The sequence below is a fragment of the Neofelis nebulosa genome, chromosome 7, assembly GCF_028018385.1.
Source record: "Neofelis nebulosa isolate mNeoNeb1 chromosome 7, mNeoNeb1.pri, whole genome shotgun sequence".
In the NCBI taxonomy this organism is placed as follows: Eukaryota; Metazoa; Chordata; class Mammalia; order Carnivora; family Felidae; genus Neofelis; species Neofelis nebulosa.
The window spans coordinates 45,119,664-45,138,881 of record NC_080788.1 but is presented as its reverse complement, the minus strand read 5'-3'; the positions used below and the strand labels follow the sequence as shown (position 1 = coordinate 45,138,881).

Here is a 19,218-nt window from a genome sequence, read left to right as displayed (position 1 = left end):
CTGTGCCTTCCTCAGTCACAGCCCTTTCATTCTACATGGTCAGTGATGCCTTGTTCCTTAAATCTCCAGGGCTTAGGTCAATCATCAGCACATAGTAGGTCGATCTGTTGATTAAATTAGTAAGCCAATGAATAAGTCAGTGACTGAAGCCCCATATTACCTGCTCAACTCTAGACTTTAAAAATCTTTCTTGGGGCGCCTGGGTGGCTCAGTCCGTTGAGCGGCCGACTTCGGCTCAGGTCATGATCTCGCAGTCCGTGAGTTCGAGCCCCGCGTCGGGCTCTGTGCTGACAGCTCGGAGCCTGGAGCCTGTTTCAGATTCTGTGTCTCCCTCTCTCTGACCCTCCCCCGTTCATGCTCGATCTCTCTCTGTCTCAAAAATAAATAAACGTTAAAAAAAATTAAAAAAAAAATCTTTCTAAGTCATAAAGGAGTTCATATCTATTAGAACAAATGTGGTCCATTAAGACCAAGTTGGTTCTCCAAAAACTCAAGAATCCATGGTAAAATTTGAAAACTGGCAAACTCTCCGACATAAAAACCTAAAACTTGTCAGAAGTATTTCTCAGGGTGCCTGGATGGCTAAGTCGGTCAAGTGTCCGACTCTTAATTTAGGCTTAGGTCATGATCTTGAAGTTCATGAGATTGAGCTCCGCATGGGGCTCTGTGATGATTGCACAGAGCCTGCTTGGGATTCTCTCTCCCCGTCTCTCAAGATAAAAAAATAAACAGGAAAGAAAGAAAGAAAGAAGAAGAAAGAAAGAAAGAAAGAAAGAAAGAAAGAAAGAAAGAAAAAAGAAAGAAAGAAAAAGAAAGAGGAAAGAGAGAGAAAGAAAGAAAAGATTTCTCAATTCCTGATTCAAACCCTTCCTAATCCCTAAATTAATATTTAGAAATGTACTTGCAAGTATGATAGTCTTAGGCTATAATGGATTAAAGCTAGGAAAGTTCCATTTGTCATCACCACTTGTTTAAAAATAACAGCCACCCCACAGCCAGGTAGGGGACATACTATGTCTTTTCTGGTTTGTTTCTTCTTAACGGAAGCTGGTTGTTCAACTACAGTACTTCAACTACTACCAACTGGGGAGGCGGGGAGGGCTGGTGAATATCCCAAATACTTAGCTCATTGCTTCACTGTGATTTTAGGGGTCCAAGAAAGGCCTCTTGTGCCCAAACATTGTCCATTTCCTTAGTAACTCCTCTCCTTCCTGTGATAGGGAAACAAAAGCTTTCATTCCAAGATAAGGCTGACCCTATAAACACACATCCAAGAAAGGGACATGGGCTAACAGCCATACTAAAGTTTAAACAGCATCTGTTTAAAGTTTAAACAGCCCCGTGGGGCGCCTGGGTGGCGCAGTCGGTTAAGCGTCCGACTTCAGCCAGGTCACGATCTCGCGGTCCGTGAGTTCGAGCCCCGCGTCGGGCTCTGGGCCGATGGCTCGGAGCCTGGAGCCTGTTTCCGATTCTGTGTCTCCCTCTCTCTCTGCCCCTCCCCTGTTCATGCTCTGTCTCTCTCTGTCCCAAAAATAAATAAAAAATGTTGAAAAAAAAAAAATTAAAAAAAAAAAAAAAAAAAAAAGTTTAAACAGCCCCTAAAGGAGAGAGAGGCCCTGCAGAAAGCGAGGAAGGGAAGTTTGGAGAACTTAACTCCATCTGGACCAGCCCCCTTTTTGCCCAGGGCTTGCTGAGCATTTAGACTGGGTACACGCTATTTAAGGTTGGAATTGTTGGTTTTGGATTTCACCTAAATAAAGTGGCTTCTGGTTTACTCTTCCCGTGCACTCTACTGTGGAGAACAAGACTAAGCAGCCTGATTAGGGACGCATAGCTGGGAAGAGCACAAATGCAAAAGAAGACTTGCAAAGGGGGAAAAGTGTGCTTTTCTGTTTTAGGAAACCTGCTGACGTAGGGATTGCTTCTGTTTTTCTGCAGAAATGCTGCCTTCAGTGGACAAAATTCAGCCACAATCAAGCTAATTGAATGCACAAATGTAATATTTTTCCGGGGCACCTCCAATTTAATGCTTGATGAAATCGTGTCTTTCGCATATATTTACAAAAGCTTTTCTTCATCCAGAAATGTCTGTTAAAATTGCTTATAGATGCTGAGATAGCAAATCACTCTTCTAATGTAATGAGATAAGTCATCTCTATAAACTTTGCTTGCTCAAATGTACTCGCATAAAAGAAATCAGGCTACAGGCTTTTCTCAATAAATAGAATGAACAACTAGAACTTGATGGCTATAGCATGTTCTGCCTCATTGCTAAGGGATGTTTAAAATTGCACCCTCTCTCTCTCTCGAAGCAGAGTTTTCATTTTGGTAGTTGATGGAAAAAGGAGGTCAAATAAACTGATGTGGATAAGAAGCCAAAGCCGTTTGTCAAAACACGGGGAGACGCTTGGAGATTGGAGTCATTTAAAGACTAAAAATTGATTTAAAGGAGTTCTGTCCTCAAATCATTTTTCTTGCTAAATGTAGCCACTCTGTGAGTCAGGTTTTCCCTGTTTTAGCCATCTTTACTAATAATTTACACTACAGGAACTTCGCATGCTGGGAAGATTCATATGCAGAGCCGCTCGTGTATAGCCCAATAAAACGGATCCAAAGATCCGTTTGGAAAAATCTGTATGGCAAAATCGAGGCCTTCAGAGGTTTAGCCAGTTGTTCCCAAATAAAATTTGTCTTTAATCTGGAAGCCAACTCTGTGACAAAAGACCTAATGGGCCATCTTACACATGCCTAGGGTCACCATATAGGGCCGTCCTGTATGGCCACTCAGGTTGTGTACTGCATAATTCAAAGGGAGATACCATTCATATAGTATACGACGTGAAGGGTGCCATCTGGAGTTGTGCGGTGTGACAGCCTTGCCTAGTTCCACAACACAGGTCAGAGGGGGAAAAAGTCATCCTCTTGTTCACATAGTTCAGTAAGTTTCCATGGCTATACTACATGCATTGGCTTTAACTCCTCAAAGAATAAAATCAAAGTTCTTATTATCAACTGACAAAATGTTAAAGCCTGCCTGGTGCTCTCTTCCTTCTCTTTACAAAGTAAAATTGGGAGACTATTCAAATCTCCAGATGGTTCTTTATTTCAAGAAATGCTTTGGACAGCTTGACCGAGGACAGACTGGAATCCGGAAGAGTATGAGACCAAAGTCCAAGTGCCCTGTCAGTTTTGGATGATATTGGACAACCATTGCTCCATACAGGGGAGAGACAGCGGGCGGTGTTTGGAACAATTCTCCCAGAGCCTTTCCGGTGCCAGTCTGCCTTTTGAATTTTCCCTCACGCCTGCTAGAGGATCCGACCAGCCAGACCAGTGGCCAGGGTGCCTGGTGGGGGCAGAAGCCTTCCCACAATCTGGCTGCACAGCCTTACCTTCTCCCACCACTTTCCCCCTTGCAGCCTGAAACACACTTTATGATGGAAAGAAACAAAGCCCAGATACTTCTCAATATGAAACATTGCTCCTGACAGCTTCTGCCCAGCCCTATCAATTTTGAGTTCAATACCGTAATTTAGGGTTAAATGTAAACATCCTGCTTCTTACGCAGTTCCTTGAACTCTGCCCCAAGCACACAGAAACGTAGATTTTAGGACTTGAACATCAATTCTAATATGCATAGATGGATACATTTGAGAAGGCACTACTTTTGCCTCACATCCTTTTTCAGAAATAGCGTCGTGGGCTTACAGGTACATCAAGGGCCACACAAGAGCCATGCTCCACCCTGAGTTTCTACCCCAAGTTTGCCAAAGGTCAAAACGGCAAATCATTCAGGCCACAGATATATTTTGTTGGGTCAACACAGTGTCATTTGAATGGAATTTGAAGTGCTCAAAGTGGGGCAGACCTTCTTCATTTCTCCAGCACCCCCAGTCCCCACATTCTGTCTGACTTGCCATTTTACCTGTTTATTGCCATTACCTGCGGTCCCCACAGACTACTGTGTCCTGTGTCGGCCAGGTTCAGGAATTAGCAGGTGACACAGAATCCTCTAAGGAGGAGGAATAAATACAGCGTAAGGGTTTGGGGACAGCCATCAAGTCCCTCTGCCTCCAGCCCTATTCCCAGCTTAGGGGAAGTTCCTGGGTGAGCAAGCCGTCCACAGTGTCCTGGGCTAGCAGCCCATGGACAGCATCTTGACATTATGAGACACAATGACACACATCATGTTTACTGCAGTCCTTCCATGAAAGGGGGGCAGACCTGAAACCAGGTGGTGCCAGGAATGACCCCTGGCTGCCGGGAGGTAGGGGAGACAGAATTCTTTCTGCCCTAAGTCTTTATGCCTATAGTACCTTTAGTGCGAATCACCTATTCGCCATTAGCAGAACCAAAAGAATCCGGTGGAGAGCTTTCTCCCTGTGTTAAAACTTCACCTTGGATTTTCAGGCAGAGCTCAAATGCTTCCTTCTCCTCTGGGTCATCTTTCCCAATCCTCCCCAAAGCGATCACTTTATTCTCTGTGCTCTCAGTCCACTTTTGTTACACCTCCTCCCAAGAATATTGTAGCCTGACTCACTGACAGGTGAGTCCTTGAGGTTGAGACAGAACGTTATTTATTTCTGTACGTCCGAATGGCTTTAGATATATTTGCAATATTTGCTAAATAGAGCCCACCATGCCACCCCACTCGTCTTCCCAGTTTGAGGCCATCACTGATCATTTGTTTTCATGTAATTTACCTGCAGGAAGATGAGCAGATGGAAGTTTTTCCCCATAGGTACTATTATCCCCTGGGCATGAAGAGCTGCCCAGTAGAATTTTCCCTTATAATGGAAATGTTCTCTGCCTGTGCTGTCCAATACATGGGCTGCTAACCGCATGTGGATACCGAGCATTTGAAATGTGGATAGTGTGACTGAGGAAGTGAATTTTTAATTGTGTTTCATTTACATAAGTTTAAATGTAAATCGCCACATCTGGATACTGGCCACCATATCAAACAGCTGAGTCCCAGAGCTTTATTCCTCTAGCGGACAGCTTTACCAGCTGAGCGATACAGCCCTGATGCATGTCTGATTTTTATTTCTTATTTTATTTGTTTTTACATGTGTTTGATTGCTAAACAATTAAGTTGAAAGCAAGGTCCACAGAGTACTTGTTTATAAAGTAAAAATTCAGTTTATTCATCTGTTTATGACACAGTACACAAGAGGCAAAGTGTTTCACATCATAGGCTTCACTTCCAACTCCTTGGAATGTTCATTTCTTTGGCTAAAGAGACTAGACATGAGAGGCAGGCAATGCTTAGGCAACTGAAATAAAGATGGGGAAGGGGCAATGCTAACGTCATCCTCGCAGGGATGAGCATAAGGGGGCTGTTAGTCACGAGCTATTTTCTAGAACTGTTAGCTGAAAACAAAGGAACACCGCTCCTGGCGCTCATGCTGTCATGGGCTCAGTCATCCCCACCGCACAGGTACAGCAGCGCTTTCTGGTAGTCGCCCTTCGTGTCTTGCTATAAATGGCCGAGGAGAAAAAAGAAATTCAGTATCGGCAAAAGGACCCGAGGTCTGCAACAACATACAAGCAGTCTCAACGCATAGAGAGCCTCCCTGAGCAGCAACAAAGACAAGACTCTGAGGGACCTGTCCAGGCACAAAGACCCAAACCATCATCAGCAGACCCTCAGGGGGTCTGAAACTAGGTGGGGGGGGGGGGGGGGCGTCAAGTGACGTGACTACTGCGAGGGCAGAGAGAATGTGAGGTAGTAGGGATTAACACAGCGAGGAACCAGACCCACAGAACCCAGCCTGCTCTTACTGCAGTGAGGTCCTGTATGCACCACCACTTTTCTCTCTGGCCTGCGTGCCTCCAGAGAAGAGAGGTACTTTCCTGCCTCACCGTGCTGTTTCCAGGATTCTTAAGGCCACGTGGGAATAAGCTAGTGAAGTGAGGAAATGATTACTAATGGGCTCATTGGTCCCTAAACTTTAAACACGTGCCCTAACAAACCTGGGTGTACCAAACCCAGCTCAAAATTCATCCTTTGTAACCACGGACATGCCTTTGAAATTTGCAGGAAAGGGGGGCTGCAACGCCTGTCTGAAGGACACGCCAGGGGGCTGATGTGTGTGCAGCCACTCCTTGCATGCAAATGCTCCGTCTCTCCAAAATAGAGAGACTGAATTGATGGGAGATGGAAGTTCTGTGTAACCAAATGTTGCCAGGCCTATCACAGAGGATTTTCAAAAAATGGAAACAGTTGACCCTTTAACAAGGCCAAAGTCAGGGGCACCAACTCTCGCCCCTGCCCCGTGCTGACAAAAATCCTCATATAACTTTTGACTCCCCCCCAAAACTTAACTACTAATAATAGCCTACTGTTGACCAGAAACCATACCTGCAACATAAACATTAACACACATTTTGTATGTCATATGTATGATATACCGTATTCTTACAATAAAGTAAGCTTTAGAAATGGAAATATTAAGAAAATCAGAAGGAAAATACATTTACAGTACTGCACTGTATTTATTGAAAAAAATCTATTGATTTTCAACCAGTGCAGTTCAAACCTGTGCTGTTTAAGGGTCAACTGCATAAAATGCAACATTTAATTGATCTCGGGCTCTTCAGGAGGATGTCAGCAAGTCTTGCAGGATCATTGTCATGAACACCAATTATCACTGTAGAACAGCAGATGTGGGAAGTGTAAAATATTTGCCTGTCTCTATAAGATTCTAGGACAAATCGTTAATGGCACTTTCTAAATAAACCGCTGATACCTGAGGACTAGCACCTCTTCCCCAGTGAATTAGAAAACCACCATTCTGTCATAATTCTGACAGGACACCAGCCTGGGGCTCCAGGGCCTTCTAGATGGCCAGGAAGGGCCAACACGTCACCACGGGGCTTACCTGGATGCAGTAGTACAGGGACTTGCCGTACTTCCTCTTGAATTCAGACCTAATTTTCAACATGTCCACTTCACTGCGAGAGACCATGATTCTAATCAGGACTTTGTCGCGAGTCCCCTTGCCCTGAAAGTCAAGTACATGTTCCAAGTTACAATTCACTGACAACATTAATCCAGTAAGTTTTCTTGCACATGGAACTCATCTGGGTTCTTGAGGCTGCCCTTTAAGAAAGTGCAAAGGTAACGATGAAACTACTCCTTTAAGAAAAATGAGCATCTTGGAATTTCAAACACTCCAGGATGACATCAGCACAAACCCCCACTTTGCGCATTCAATAAACGTGTACGGAGCATTAACTACTGCATGGTTCAGTTTAGTAAGTGTGAGAGTTTACATATGTAACAAACAGCTCCTGGCTCTCGGCGCTTAGAGAACACAGGCCACCACACTTTCACTGTGGCTCTGTGCCAATGTGAATGGTGTAAACAATAAAGACCACAGAATTTACTTTCAGAGTCTCAGACCAGAGGCACTGAGGAACATGTCCTATCTGACCAAAACCCTAGGAGAGATGGGAGAGGTGGTGTGGGCAAGGGATGATGCAGGAAGGAGTGGGAGGGCCAGGAAGGTGGAAAGCACAAGGGACATCTGAGGCGCAGAAAATGGGATGGGATTGTGGGAAGAGACAGTCGTGGGGCCGCCTTTAGAGTCGGACAGACCTAAGTTCAAATCTAGCTACGTTATTTCAGGCTAGTTAAAGCTTTCTGAGCTTCAGCCTCCTGATCTGTAAAGAATATGTCACAGGCCAAATGGACTTTTTGGTAATGATTTAAGATCAAGTAAGTAGCACAATGTCTCCTGCACAGTGGGTTGCTTAATAATCTCTCCCTTCCTTGCCTGTCTTTGCTCTGGGGTAATGGAAGACCATCACTGAGAAGTCTGAGCAGTTGTCAGACACGATTACCATCTGGTACTTTATTTTCTACCTGCGCACAAACACACGTTCAAGAAGGTAGGAGAGAGAGACAGAGAAGACTGACTTGTGGTTTTCTCACCTGTCCGATACAACCACAGCTGACTAGTACATTCCTGCACCCAGACAGCAGTGTCCCTTTCACCAGCCACTAGTCAAGGAGACTTATAGTTCGGGGCACAAAAGAAGAAAAGCCCACTGTGGAAACATGGACCCCTCAGCTGGCTGCCCTTACCTTCATGGAGTCGTACAGTCGGTCAGCAAAATACAGCGGCTTGTTCTGAATGCACTGGACTGTGGAGTGAAGAAAAGGGGTCAGCTACCCCTCTCCTCACCAGGGAGGAGTGAGGCCCTGACCCCGAGCCACAAATAAGATGACCTAATGTAACAGGAACAGGCTGAAAAATGGGAAACACTAAGGGAAAACCTGGGCTCCTCTGAAACTCGGCTCCATGGTGATTTTAAACCAGGGGATCTTGAGGGCTACAGGATATGTGAGTTTCCCCAACAGGGCCCCTTTTGTTGTTATTTTATTCTTCCTGGGCAACTCCTCGCTCTACCAACGTAAGCGTCCCTCAGTTTCATACCTTAAATTTCTTCAGTGAAGATTATACAACTACCCAAGTCATCTAAAGGAGTCACACCTCCCAAACACACTTGAATTAACAGGATGGCCACTTGTTACTTCTGCTATGGCAGTTTACTGAAAGCTGATGTCCACTATGGATGGGAGGGGAGAGCCACATGCTCACCCAGGTTCAGGAAAGCATTTTCCAGGTCTCCTTTGACCTCCTTCTTGATGCTCTCCAGCATGTCATAAGGGCTGTAGCTCTTGTACCTGTCAAACACTAAGGAAAAACAAAAAATTATTACTAGAACAGAGCGGCTGATCAAAGCTGTCAATGATCACTCACATGGTTACGCACCATGATAAAAATAAACAAACAAATGAGGATGATCACAGCATCTTAGAGGGTTAGGGGTTGCCGTGATGGACCAGAGCGGACCCTGCACCGGTTGACCTGGGACAGCTGTACTGAATGGCACTGTCCTGAATGGCACGGCCAGACCACATTTTTTGACCATCTTCAGCTCTGAGTGGAGCCTTCTATTTGGAAGCAACGAGTAACAGTACATAGTGCCCAGGAAAGTCCATTTCCTTCAACAAATACAGCATGATAAAATGATCCTAGACAAGAAGGGGCAGCAAGATACAGCACCAAACATGGAAAATAGGAGAAAGAAGGATCCAAAATGGAAGGGAAGGGCCAATGGACTTGGTGATGGAAAAATGAGTGAGATTATGGGGTACAAAGTAGAGAGTGAACTTTGTTCTGGCAGACCCACACCCCAACACACATAACCAGCAGGCCTGGCTGAGAGGACCATCCCGAGGCTCTAGGACCTCCTCAGCACAGCACCCACCTTTCTGGAGGTGACACACACTCCGCTCGGTCATGATGCTGATCCACTTGGGCACGTCTGTTCCTTTCCTCTTCACTCCAGCATCATAGAGGTCCTACAAGCACAACCAACCAGGAAAGTTGACTATGTGGTCCAGAGTAAGGTCATAAAAACTGTCATGCAAAAAAACCCCAAAAACCTATACACTGAAAATGCCAAATGAGAAAGGACAGTTGCACTGAAGACACAGGCAGCAATGTAGTATTTAAGTCAAAAGTTTTTCTTTTTAAAGGGTCAAAAGTCTTAATCAAGTCTTCACTAGGCACAAAGTATGAGACTAGATTATTTGTGAGGTGGGTGCCGTACACATCGATTTCCTTGAATGCCAAAGGGAGAACCAAGAGCTTCTATTCCTACTCAGAAGGACAAGCAAATGTTCATTAGTACATCCAGCCCTCATTCCTTTGGTACTTTGGATGGCAAATAAGCTAATGGTTGTCTGCTGAAGACAGTTACAGATCAGGTACCTATACCCATGCTTCTTAGAGACTCAGAAAGTCTCATTTTTAGTTTCTGGGAAATTTAGGGGCTACAAATCATGCTAAGAATGGCAAGGAGGGAAGAAGAAAGATTCATTCAAGGTTAAGATACTCATTAAGTGACCACCCACCACCTGGGGGTTGTAAAACCTAACCTCTGTCACTTCATGTAAAAACCTTCTCTGCCTCCTGCTAAAAGTGCTGTGAGAAACACACTGAATTTTAAAACTAAAATGAATTAATTTTCTCTGCAGCTCTTATAAAATGCTTTGAGATTAGCTGTTGACCCTCTGGAAAAGGCATGCAGTTCACAGTGATCTGAACCAGCTTAACAAACAGTTCTCGGTGATTCGCGACTGGAACCATCGAAAGTGCTATTCAACCAGACAAGAAGGGTCTCTGCCGCCCTCCCCTTCTCCCTCACCACAAAGGACAATAAGCCTTCCTATCCCTGGCTGTGCCTCCACCATTTTCTTCCACTCTGCTATGTTGTTTATGTAGCAAGTGCACACCAGTGCACACAGCCTTAGCACACTGCAGAATCTGGTACTTTCACACAAGCAAAGCCTGAACAAGCATATGTGACTCAGGTATTGATCCTACAATTCATACCAGCATCAAGAGGGAATATCTTATGATAACTACTGTTCCCAGAGAGTGAAAATGAAGCCCACAAATTTGACTTTCCTCCCTTCCAAAAGTGGTGCCTACTTCCCTTTGCACTAACTATAGGCTACACATAGTGACCCACTTCTAACGAAGGGTATGACAGAAGTGACACTGTGTGACTCCTGACATTAGGTGATAATAAGCATTTGGCTTCCTCCTTGCTTTCTCTCTTGGATCACTCACTTTGGGGAAAACCAGCTGCCAGGTTGTGAGGATACTCGAGCAAGCCCTTAGAGAGGCCCGCGTGGAGAAATAGTAAGGCCTCCTTTCAACAGTCCTATAGATGGGTGACCTTGAAAGGAGATCCTCCTGATGCTGTCAGGCCCTCAGATGATGCAGCCCTGGCCCACATTTTGGCCCCACCCTCATGAGAAGTCCTGAGCCAGAACCACCCAGCTGAGCCCCTCCCCAGTTCCCGTCCCAAAGAAACTGAGAGATGTAACTTAGGGCTACCACTAGGTTTGAAGGTAAACTGTTACACAGGATCGATAATTACTAAGTAGACTACCTAGAGATTTGCTGGAAAACAGAAACTCAAACCGAGAAGCTCGCTTACCCGAGCATCCTGGTCAATCAGTTCATAATCAATGACGGAGCCATCCTCTGCTCTTCTACCCTACGGAAGAAAACAAAATTAAGAACATCAAATACGTTCCTTTGTATATTTTAAAGTTGAAAATGGTATCTTCTCCCCCAACTCTTGTAAGCCGTTATTTAATTTACTGAGCAAACACACACTTAAAGTTTTTCTTCACTTGGGATGCCTGGGTGGCTCAGGTCATGATCTCACAGTTCGTGGGTTCAAGCCCCACATCAGGATCTGTGCTGACAGCTCAGAGCCTGGAGCCTGCTTTGGATTCTGTGTCTCCCTCTCTCTCTCTCTGCCCCTCACCCGCTTGTGCTCTCTCTTTCTCAAAAACAGACAAACAAACAAATATTAAAAAAAATTTTTTCTTCATTTTGAAGTCTAGACAAGACTAAGGATTGGTATAACTGAGGTAGTGAAGTGGGGGGAGGGGTGGGCCTCACCATCATCAACCCCCCCTCTCCTGGGATAGGCACTTTACAGAATTCCCTCTACCTCCAAAAAAAAAAAAAAAAAAGCTACCGATATTTAGTTCCCTCCTTCAGTGAGCTTACAATCCTGATGGAAAAATAGCGTGGAACAAAGATAAAACAACACAGTAATCCACGGCTTAAGAAGACATGAAATGCAAAAGAAGGGAGAAATCTGACAGCATAGTCAGCAAAGTCTGTGGACAATGGGGTAGGGCTGAGGTGAACACCGAAGGATGTGTCAAATGAGGCTAGTAAAGGGGATGGGGAGAAAGGCACTCCCCGTGGGAGGAACAGCACAGGAAGAGGCTGAGCGCGCCCACAGGTCAGTGAGGTGCCATGCAGCTACAGGGGAAGGGAGGCAGGGGGGAATCCTAGGAGGATTAAATTAGGGAAGGGCAGGATATAGGGACCTTTTTATTTACTGTTTTTAATGTTTATATTTAAAAGAGAGTGAGTGCAAGCAGGGATGGGGCAGAGAGACAGTGGAGACAGAGGATCGGAAGCGGGCTCTTTGCTGACAGCAGGGAACCCGATGCGGGGCTCAAACTCACAAACCGTGAGATCACGACCTGAGCTGAGGTCTAACGCTTAACCGACTGAGCCACCCAGGTGCCCCTGGATACAGGGAACTTTTAAAGGCAGCGGAGAATCTGGATTTGATGTAGCAGAAATGCGTGTGATCAAGGGAGTGAAATAGTGAAGACAGCCTTCAACAGATGGGTGGTTGGTGGTACACAGGGCGAGGAGTCGCCAGGGAGGGCTGTATGGAGTTGTTACAATAATGGAGATGTGAGTGGGCAGGATGCAGCATGCCAAACAATCATCTGTCATTAAGGTTCCTGGAGAAAATCATTTCTCTTCCCTCCTCCGGCACAGAGGCTTTAAATTGCACACTGGTCAGGACTCAGAGGGAAATGCCTTTCATCCACATGTCTGCGTTAACATTAACAAAGACCCCCTCTCCAGGCAAAGGACTACCTGGGCAAATCCTCTCGTAAGACGTAAGACGTGAGAGCAGAGAGAACGAAAGAAAAAACAAGAGGGTCACTTCCCATCGGGTCCTATGTGGCTATAGATAGAGGCAAAGTGACCTTCCCCAAGTCATGTGGCGAAGGCTGCCACATAATCCAGGCCAGGACTTGAGAGCTGCCTATTCCTCCTCTGGCCCCAAAGTCCACTTGACCATGCAGTTTCTCAGGATAAGAAATCCTATTATACAAAAATGACATCTCTGCAGTGACAGTGCAAACCCACTGTCAGAAATGAAGCTGGCATTTCTGATGCAGGCACAGAGGATTGACTTAATTCGCTCCCAGGTACAAAATGCGGTATGTGACTTGCCTTGGGAGGAAACAAGGACAAAGAAATAAACCGGAAACCAACCTTTGCAAGGGCAACCATCAGCTTGCGGAAGTCACCGGATGTGTCAGAAATGATGTCTTTCTCCAGATCAGTCTTGTACACTTTGAAAACAACATGTCTGGTTTTATGCTTCCTGCCTGTGCAGCCAGCCAGCCACCCACCCACCCCAACTGCCCCCTGCCCCATTAAGCCTCTGAGAAGCAGAAACAGTTGTGGCAGCATGGATGTATCCACCCAAATGAGGGCAGATGGTCTAAGATGATTTTTAGACTCACAAAATCAGAGCTAAATGTTATTATCAGTGACAGGAGATAGGCAGGGCTGGATCCAATCAGGCATTCTCAAGCTCACCTTTGATCAGTGACCTCTTTTGTAGCTAAAATACTGGTTCCCAAACTCCTTGACTAGGAATAATCACTTTGAAAAGGAAAAAAATTGGAGGGCTACACACACACACACACACACACACACACACACACCTGTGCTTTGTTATCCACTGAATGAGAAACTGCACAATGGCAAAAACTTGTAGGAATTAAATATTACACTTAAATGAATCTGTATTTTATTATTCAAATAGCTTCTACATTGAAACCTAGTAACAGATACACATGTAAGCTGCATCATTTATTCTAGCCACAGCCTCCTGTAGTGCTTGGTGCACACAGATCCACATGCCTCTTGCAATAATTATCCACAATCCAGAGTTGGGAACTTCTTAAGCAGAGACTGGAAAGCACTCAATACATTAAATCCACGTACACTGCTTTCTACTTCCTTCACCAGACCCTTAAGGAAAAAAAATTGTTTTCTCGCCTTTCCCTCCTGCCTATCCTTTTATAGAAGTTCTAGCAGAATGTAATAGCCAAAACCCAGGCCACAAGAAGGTAGAAAAGAGGGACCCGGACAAGGGCAAACCCCTGGACGGTCCAGATGGCATTTCTGCATACGTAATCTGGGCATCCTATCCCCAGCACTAGCCCAGGTAGCCATGACGGGGTTACAGAAATTGGTCTGACAAGCTGCATCACAGAGCGGGAGCTACTCACTTTCCTTGTAGACTCTGTTAATTTCCTGAAGCTCTTGGTTGGTCCTTGAGCAGATGATCTCAATCAGGGAGTCCTCATCAGTCCCCAGCCCCTGTGAACCAGGCAGCACAGACATCAGCAGGGGAAGTTCTCCAGGCCATTAGCCTACTTCTCTGATCTCAATCAGGTAAATCGCAAACATGGATTGGGTCAGTTAGCATGCTCCTTTCTACATTCCTACCTAGGGGATCTGTACTATATTCCTCAGCACAACATAATGTTATTTCCTATGTCTATTTTCTATGTGCGAATGTTAAAAATACATATATATGTATGTATATCAAATGGGAAGAGACAGTAATGGGATACACCAAAATGTTAAAAGGGGTTGCCTTTTGGTGATGGGTTTACAAAATGAGTAACTTTTTCTTCTTCCTATTTTTCTTTATTTTTCAAATTATTTTAATAGATGGGAAATTTTTCTTTATTAAACAATTCTGCTCAGTAATTTAAAATAAAGGAAGAGAGAGAGAGTTTGTTGTCCTCTGCAGCCAGCACCACTGGAAGGGAGTAAGTCTTTTTACCAGGGAAAGGTACAGATAAGATAAAATTTTTAGCTTCACCTCTTTGAAATGTAAAATTGGGTTAATGTTAAAAATTTCATTCTTGTACTTCCACTTTCGCTTGATTACTATGCACTCTTCAGGCATTTTAGGGAAGCAAAAGGAAATAATGAAGTGCCAAATAAACCTAGACACCAACACTTTATTAAGGAATAAGAATTTGATGGGTGATGTATTCAAATTTAATATATACACTTTTGAACGTGCCAGATAGCTTGAAAGGACTCAATGAAACATGTATTTCAAAGCTGGCTTCATGATCAAAGTCAAGATTTAATAATCAGGATTCTCTAATACTTGTCTTTCCGAATATGGAAATATCACTTTGAACTAAGTAGAATTACAACTGTTTAAAATGTAAATCAATTATAAGGTGTTAATACAATACGAAACTTACTTATCCACATGAAAAGTGTGTCAGCTATTAATTAAACTTATTAGAGTTTATATGCCCCTGAAAAGTGGTTCATATAATATAAGCTAAACCTCAGGTTAATGGTTAATTTTGAATTTTATTCATAATCTAATCTACAAGCAAATGCCTCTTCTTCTGAGTTTTTAATCATGACGTGTAGAGGTTCTAGCAAAGCCAAACTTTCTTTCCATCTTAGCAAAAGGTCTACGCAACATTCTACACAAATGTTATAGGATGACTACTGAGTGTCTTCAAATATTTTAGGGGGTAGGCTTTCAATCTCGAGATGATAAAAATATAGACTAGAAATAATTCATGTATTGGAAGAAATGCCATATCCTGACACTGTTGAAATATAAGACAGGTATATCAACATAAGATGTTTTCTTCCATCGCTGATACGCCAGTGTTAATATCTGAGAATTCTAATAGTGTTTTTATCTCTATTCAAAGGTGACCTTGGCAATTTCCAAAACTTGGCCCAAGCTTTCCACAGATTGTCTACAATTCCTATCACAAGGGCAACTTCTACCATAACATATGGCTAATATTGCCACTGGTATTGCCAGAAGTCAAAACAGATTTTTTTAAAGCATAGTTCAGTTAATGTCACTTCGAGCTTTATGTATTTCAGAAGGGTACTCAACTGTAATAGCTAATGGAAGAGCTGGCACCAGGTCAAAGATTTAGTGGTCAAAGCACCTTTCATTGGGCCCAATTACAGAGATTACAATGGTGACTGACAGCTCGAACAGGTCTATTTCAAGTCACTAATACCTAGTCATCGATACTAGTAAGATTGCACGAATTACAACTAAATAGATTTTTGACGAAAATAAGATAAAACTGATCTGAAGTGATGATGGTCAGAAGAAACCTAGGACAGGCTGACTTCCATGACTCCAATAAACCCACGATTTGGTTTTCAGGAGTGCTCTTTTTATGAAGCAGGGTCATTAAATGTTGTTGACATTTTATCATTTGTAATTCTACCTTCTCTGCAATATAGCCTACTTAGGAAACTCAGAGCAAGTCAGCTCAAATAAACTGAGTACAGGTTGGACTAGGCTGGAGAACTGAAGGAAGAAAAAGATTTCCTAACAAATCTTTCAGCAGCCCTGAGCTATCAAGTCCTGGGCAATGGAAGTGCCCGGTGTGAGAAGCCGCCTCACTCTCGAGGTGCTCTCTGGGGAGAGAGATGACATGAACCGTGACATCAGCTCTGGTGACAGGCTTACAGCTTGGTCCTTCATAATTCAGGAACAGGCATCATAGAAAACGCACTCGGACTTAGAATAAAAAATGAGAGCTATAGTGCTCGCTTCGGCAGCACATATACTAAAAATGAGAGCTATAGCATTCCCCTGTACTCTGGAGGCTTTACCCAGTTTTATCAGCAGAGGGCAGTATCAGATTATTCAAAGTGTTACAGGCACACACTACATATAAAAGGGGTTATATTTTGCTGTAAAATGCCTTTATGTTTATGCATCTATCACATTTATATAATACTGGATGTTTTAGGTATGCACAAAATTCAGGGAGTTTCTAACCTGGAATTTTTACTATCTAATGTAACTGAAAATTCTAAATTAACTTTGCAAAAGCAAAAAGCAAACAAGAGATAATCTGTGCTACAATACTTTGAACAAAACACAGGTACCATTCACAATCTGAAACCACCCTTTATATACACTATGATGTTCTGATTTTTTCCTGAATTTGAATCAAACAGTGGGACTGACAGGAGAAGGTCAGAAGAAGAAACACTCAAGACCGCATAGGCAGAATTTGCAAGCTTCACTTAACAAAAGCTATGAGTTTTACTTTTGCCTCAGTATCACAACAAATCTTTTTTTAAGAAGGAAGTGCAATCAAGGAAGTACTTTTTCCAAATGGTAATTCCAATTGCCCAGGTGCCGAGCAGTAGCAGCTGGTAACTGACTTCTCAGCATCATGAAATTTCTTTACAGTCTTAAAAAAAGTAATTGAAATATTTTTGGTACAAATCCTGAGACTTATAGCTCCAGTTCATTAAAAAAAAAATGGTTCCAAATGAGAATTCAACAAAACTGAAAATCACCTAATTATACTTAGAAAGCTGTAATTTACAAATATTAATGGCAGATTTGACAGAGAGTACATCTCACACATGTTTACCTTCATGGAGGCTTTCAGCTCAGAAGCATCATACTGAGCAGGTGTTTTCAAGAGGCCCAAAATCACGGTCTCCAGGTGGCCGGACAAGGCTGACTTCAGTGCTGATGTAAGTTCCTTCAGAAAAACGGGCAAGAACGTGGAAAAAAACAGGTTGGTAACCAATGTTCCCTTTAAAACTGGTGAATGAAACAAAAGTAAGTGGGATGTGTTTGTAAGGCAGGTTGTGATTCCTTAGCCACTCTGGGATCTCAGACCAAACTGTCCTTCAACTGCATTCCCCTCAGTGGACCCAGATGTCAGAAACAAAAAGATCAGACTGCTCTGACAAAATCCCTTCACATCCAAGCTGAGCCATCTTCTCCCAGTCATTAAAAGGAAACCAGGGCAGTATGCAATTTCTCAGAAAGCTAGGGGTGTGAGGACACTTTATAACACCCTCGCAAGTGATAACCACTCATAGAATACAGGGCACTTTCCAAGCTCAAGGCCTCTGCTAAGAAGGAGGTGGTTAGACTAGGGAGCCCCCTGTAAAAGATGTTTATGCAGCTGCACTAGAGGTGGCTGCTAAAAGTCTCCAGAGGAACCAGAGGCCCCACCATGGGTGGAAGTTGGATCATGAAGTTTTCCTACGCAAAACACTTCATCCAGGACTGACAAAACATCTATTTGTCCATACCAAACTGGGGCCGAGTTGACAGAGCCGATGGGAGACTGAAGTCCCCCTTTCTCACCCCCTTGCCTTCCCGCTCTGTATTACATCTTAAGGTTTTCACTGTCATAATTAATGTAGATTTTAAGTCAGAGGTCTGTGTCAGCACCAATGTATGCAGACAAATATACCAATTCAATGTGTCTTTTATAGCTGCTTCCTTGACGATTAAACTTCCTACACATCATGAGCATTGAGTGATGCCTGAGCTCTCCCACTGTAATTATTTTCCTTTCTTTTCACTTTTTCCCTGTTCTCTCTTCTTTCTTTCTCCCCTGCTTGCCAGCAGCACCTCACAGCATCTATAATGGTGCCAGGAGATGATGTACAGTCTGCTTCTGGCAGAATCTTTGCAAACCATTCATAGGTGGTGAGAGCTGAGATGGATCTCAGCAATCACCTGGCCCACCCCTTCCAAACCTACTCTCCTCTGATTCCTGGTGTTCTAGTAACACACAGCACCTAGAAAGGGACTTGAAAAGCAACACCTGCCAATTATAGCACCAATTTTCCAATTTGGAAATTTGAGGTTAGGGAATTCCAAACTTAGCCTACCCTTGACACTCCTCGACCCATTGTCTGTTCAAACTCAAATAGCATTTGGGTAGCTACTGACTTCTTCCACTTCTATTATAAACTCCTATTGGCATTCAACTTCCTGCTTCTCACAAGGTCTAGCACAGAGCTTTGTATGTAACAGATACCCCAGAAAAGTTTGATAAATAAAACATTACCATTCCTTATATGGAGAAATCTGGCATCTGCTTGAACTTGAAAAAACAAAACAGAAGACCGAGATTCTCCCCCAGCTCCTCTCCACTTCTATTAGCTCTGCCCATGGTCTTCCTTTTTTTTTTTTTTTTTTAATTTATTATTATTTTTTTTAACGTTTATTTATTTTTGAGACAGAGAGAGACACAGCATGAACGGGGGAGGGGCAGAGAGAGAGGGAGACACAGAATCGGAAGCAGGCTCCAGGCTCCGAGCCATCAGCCCAGAGCCCGACGCGGGGCTCGAACTCGCGGACCGCAAGATCGTGACCTGAGCTGAAGTCGGACGCTTAACCGACTGAGCCACCCAGGCGCCCCTGCCCATGGTCTTCAAAGCTCATGACCTAGGCAGCCTCAGCCGATATCACTAACATACTCTACAATACAGGGCTTTCTCCTTGACTATGCAGACAACTCATTCAAAACACTAAGGTTCTACTTCCAAAATCTCCTTCGGAAATTATCTCAAGTAATTTATGTATCTTTCTGCACACAATGACAATTTTCCTTAGCCCAAGACTGAGAGACATCACGAATCAGTAGGATAGTGAACTGTCCCCACCACACACAAAGCCTGTGTGATCAATGAACCCTACCATAATTCTGGTAACATGTTCCTTCCA

At 43.7% G+C, this 19,218-nt stretch overlaps 1 protein-coding gene across 3 annotated transcripts in view; it reads right to left on the bottom strand.

Moving 5' to 3' along the window:
* Window positions 1-5,119: 5,119 nt before the first annotated feature.
* Window positions 5,120-19,218, bottom strand: part of ANXA2 (annexin A2) — a 44,133-nt gene continuing 30,034 nt past the window's right edge. For all 3 annotated transcript variants that reach the window (XM_058737534.1, XM_058737532.1, XM_058737533.1), the window contains 9 exons: window positions 17,117-17,230; window positions 13,940-14,030; window positions 12,912-12,991; window positions 11,026-11,085; window positions 9,283-9,376; window positions 8,610-8,705; window positions 8,093-8,151; window positions 6,885-7,007; window positions 5,120-5,479 (listed from right to left, as the gene is read on the bottom strand). In XM_058737534.1, the coding sequence (XP_058593517.1) occupies window positions 5,420-5,479; window positions 6,885-7,007; window positions 8,093-8,151; window positions 8,610-8,705; window positions 9,283-9,376; window positions 11,026-11,085; window positions 12,912-12,991; window positions 13,940-14,030; window positions 17,117-17,230 (777 nt within the window). In that variant the 3' untranslated portion in view covers window positions 5,120-5,419. The remainder of the gene's footprint in view (window positions 5,480-6,884; window positions 7,008-8,092; window positions 8,152-8,609; window positions 8,706-9,282; window positions 9,377-11,025; window positions 11,086-12,911; window positions 12,992-13,939; window positions 14,031-17,116; window positions 17,231-19,218) is intronic.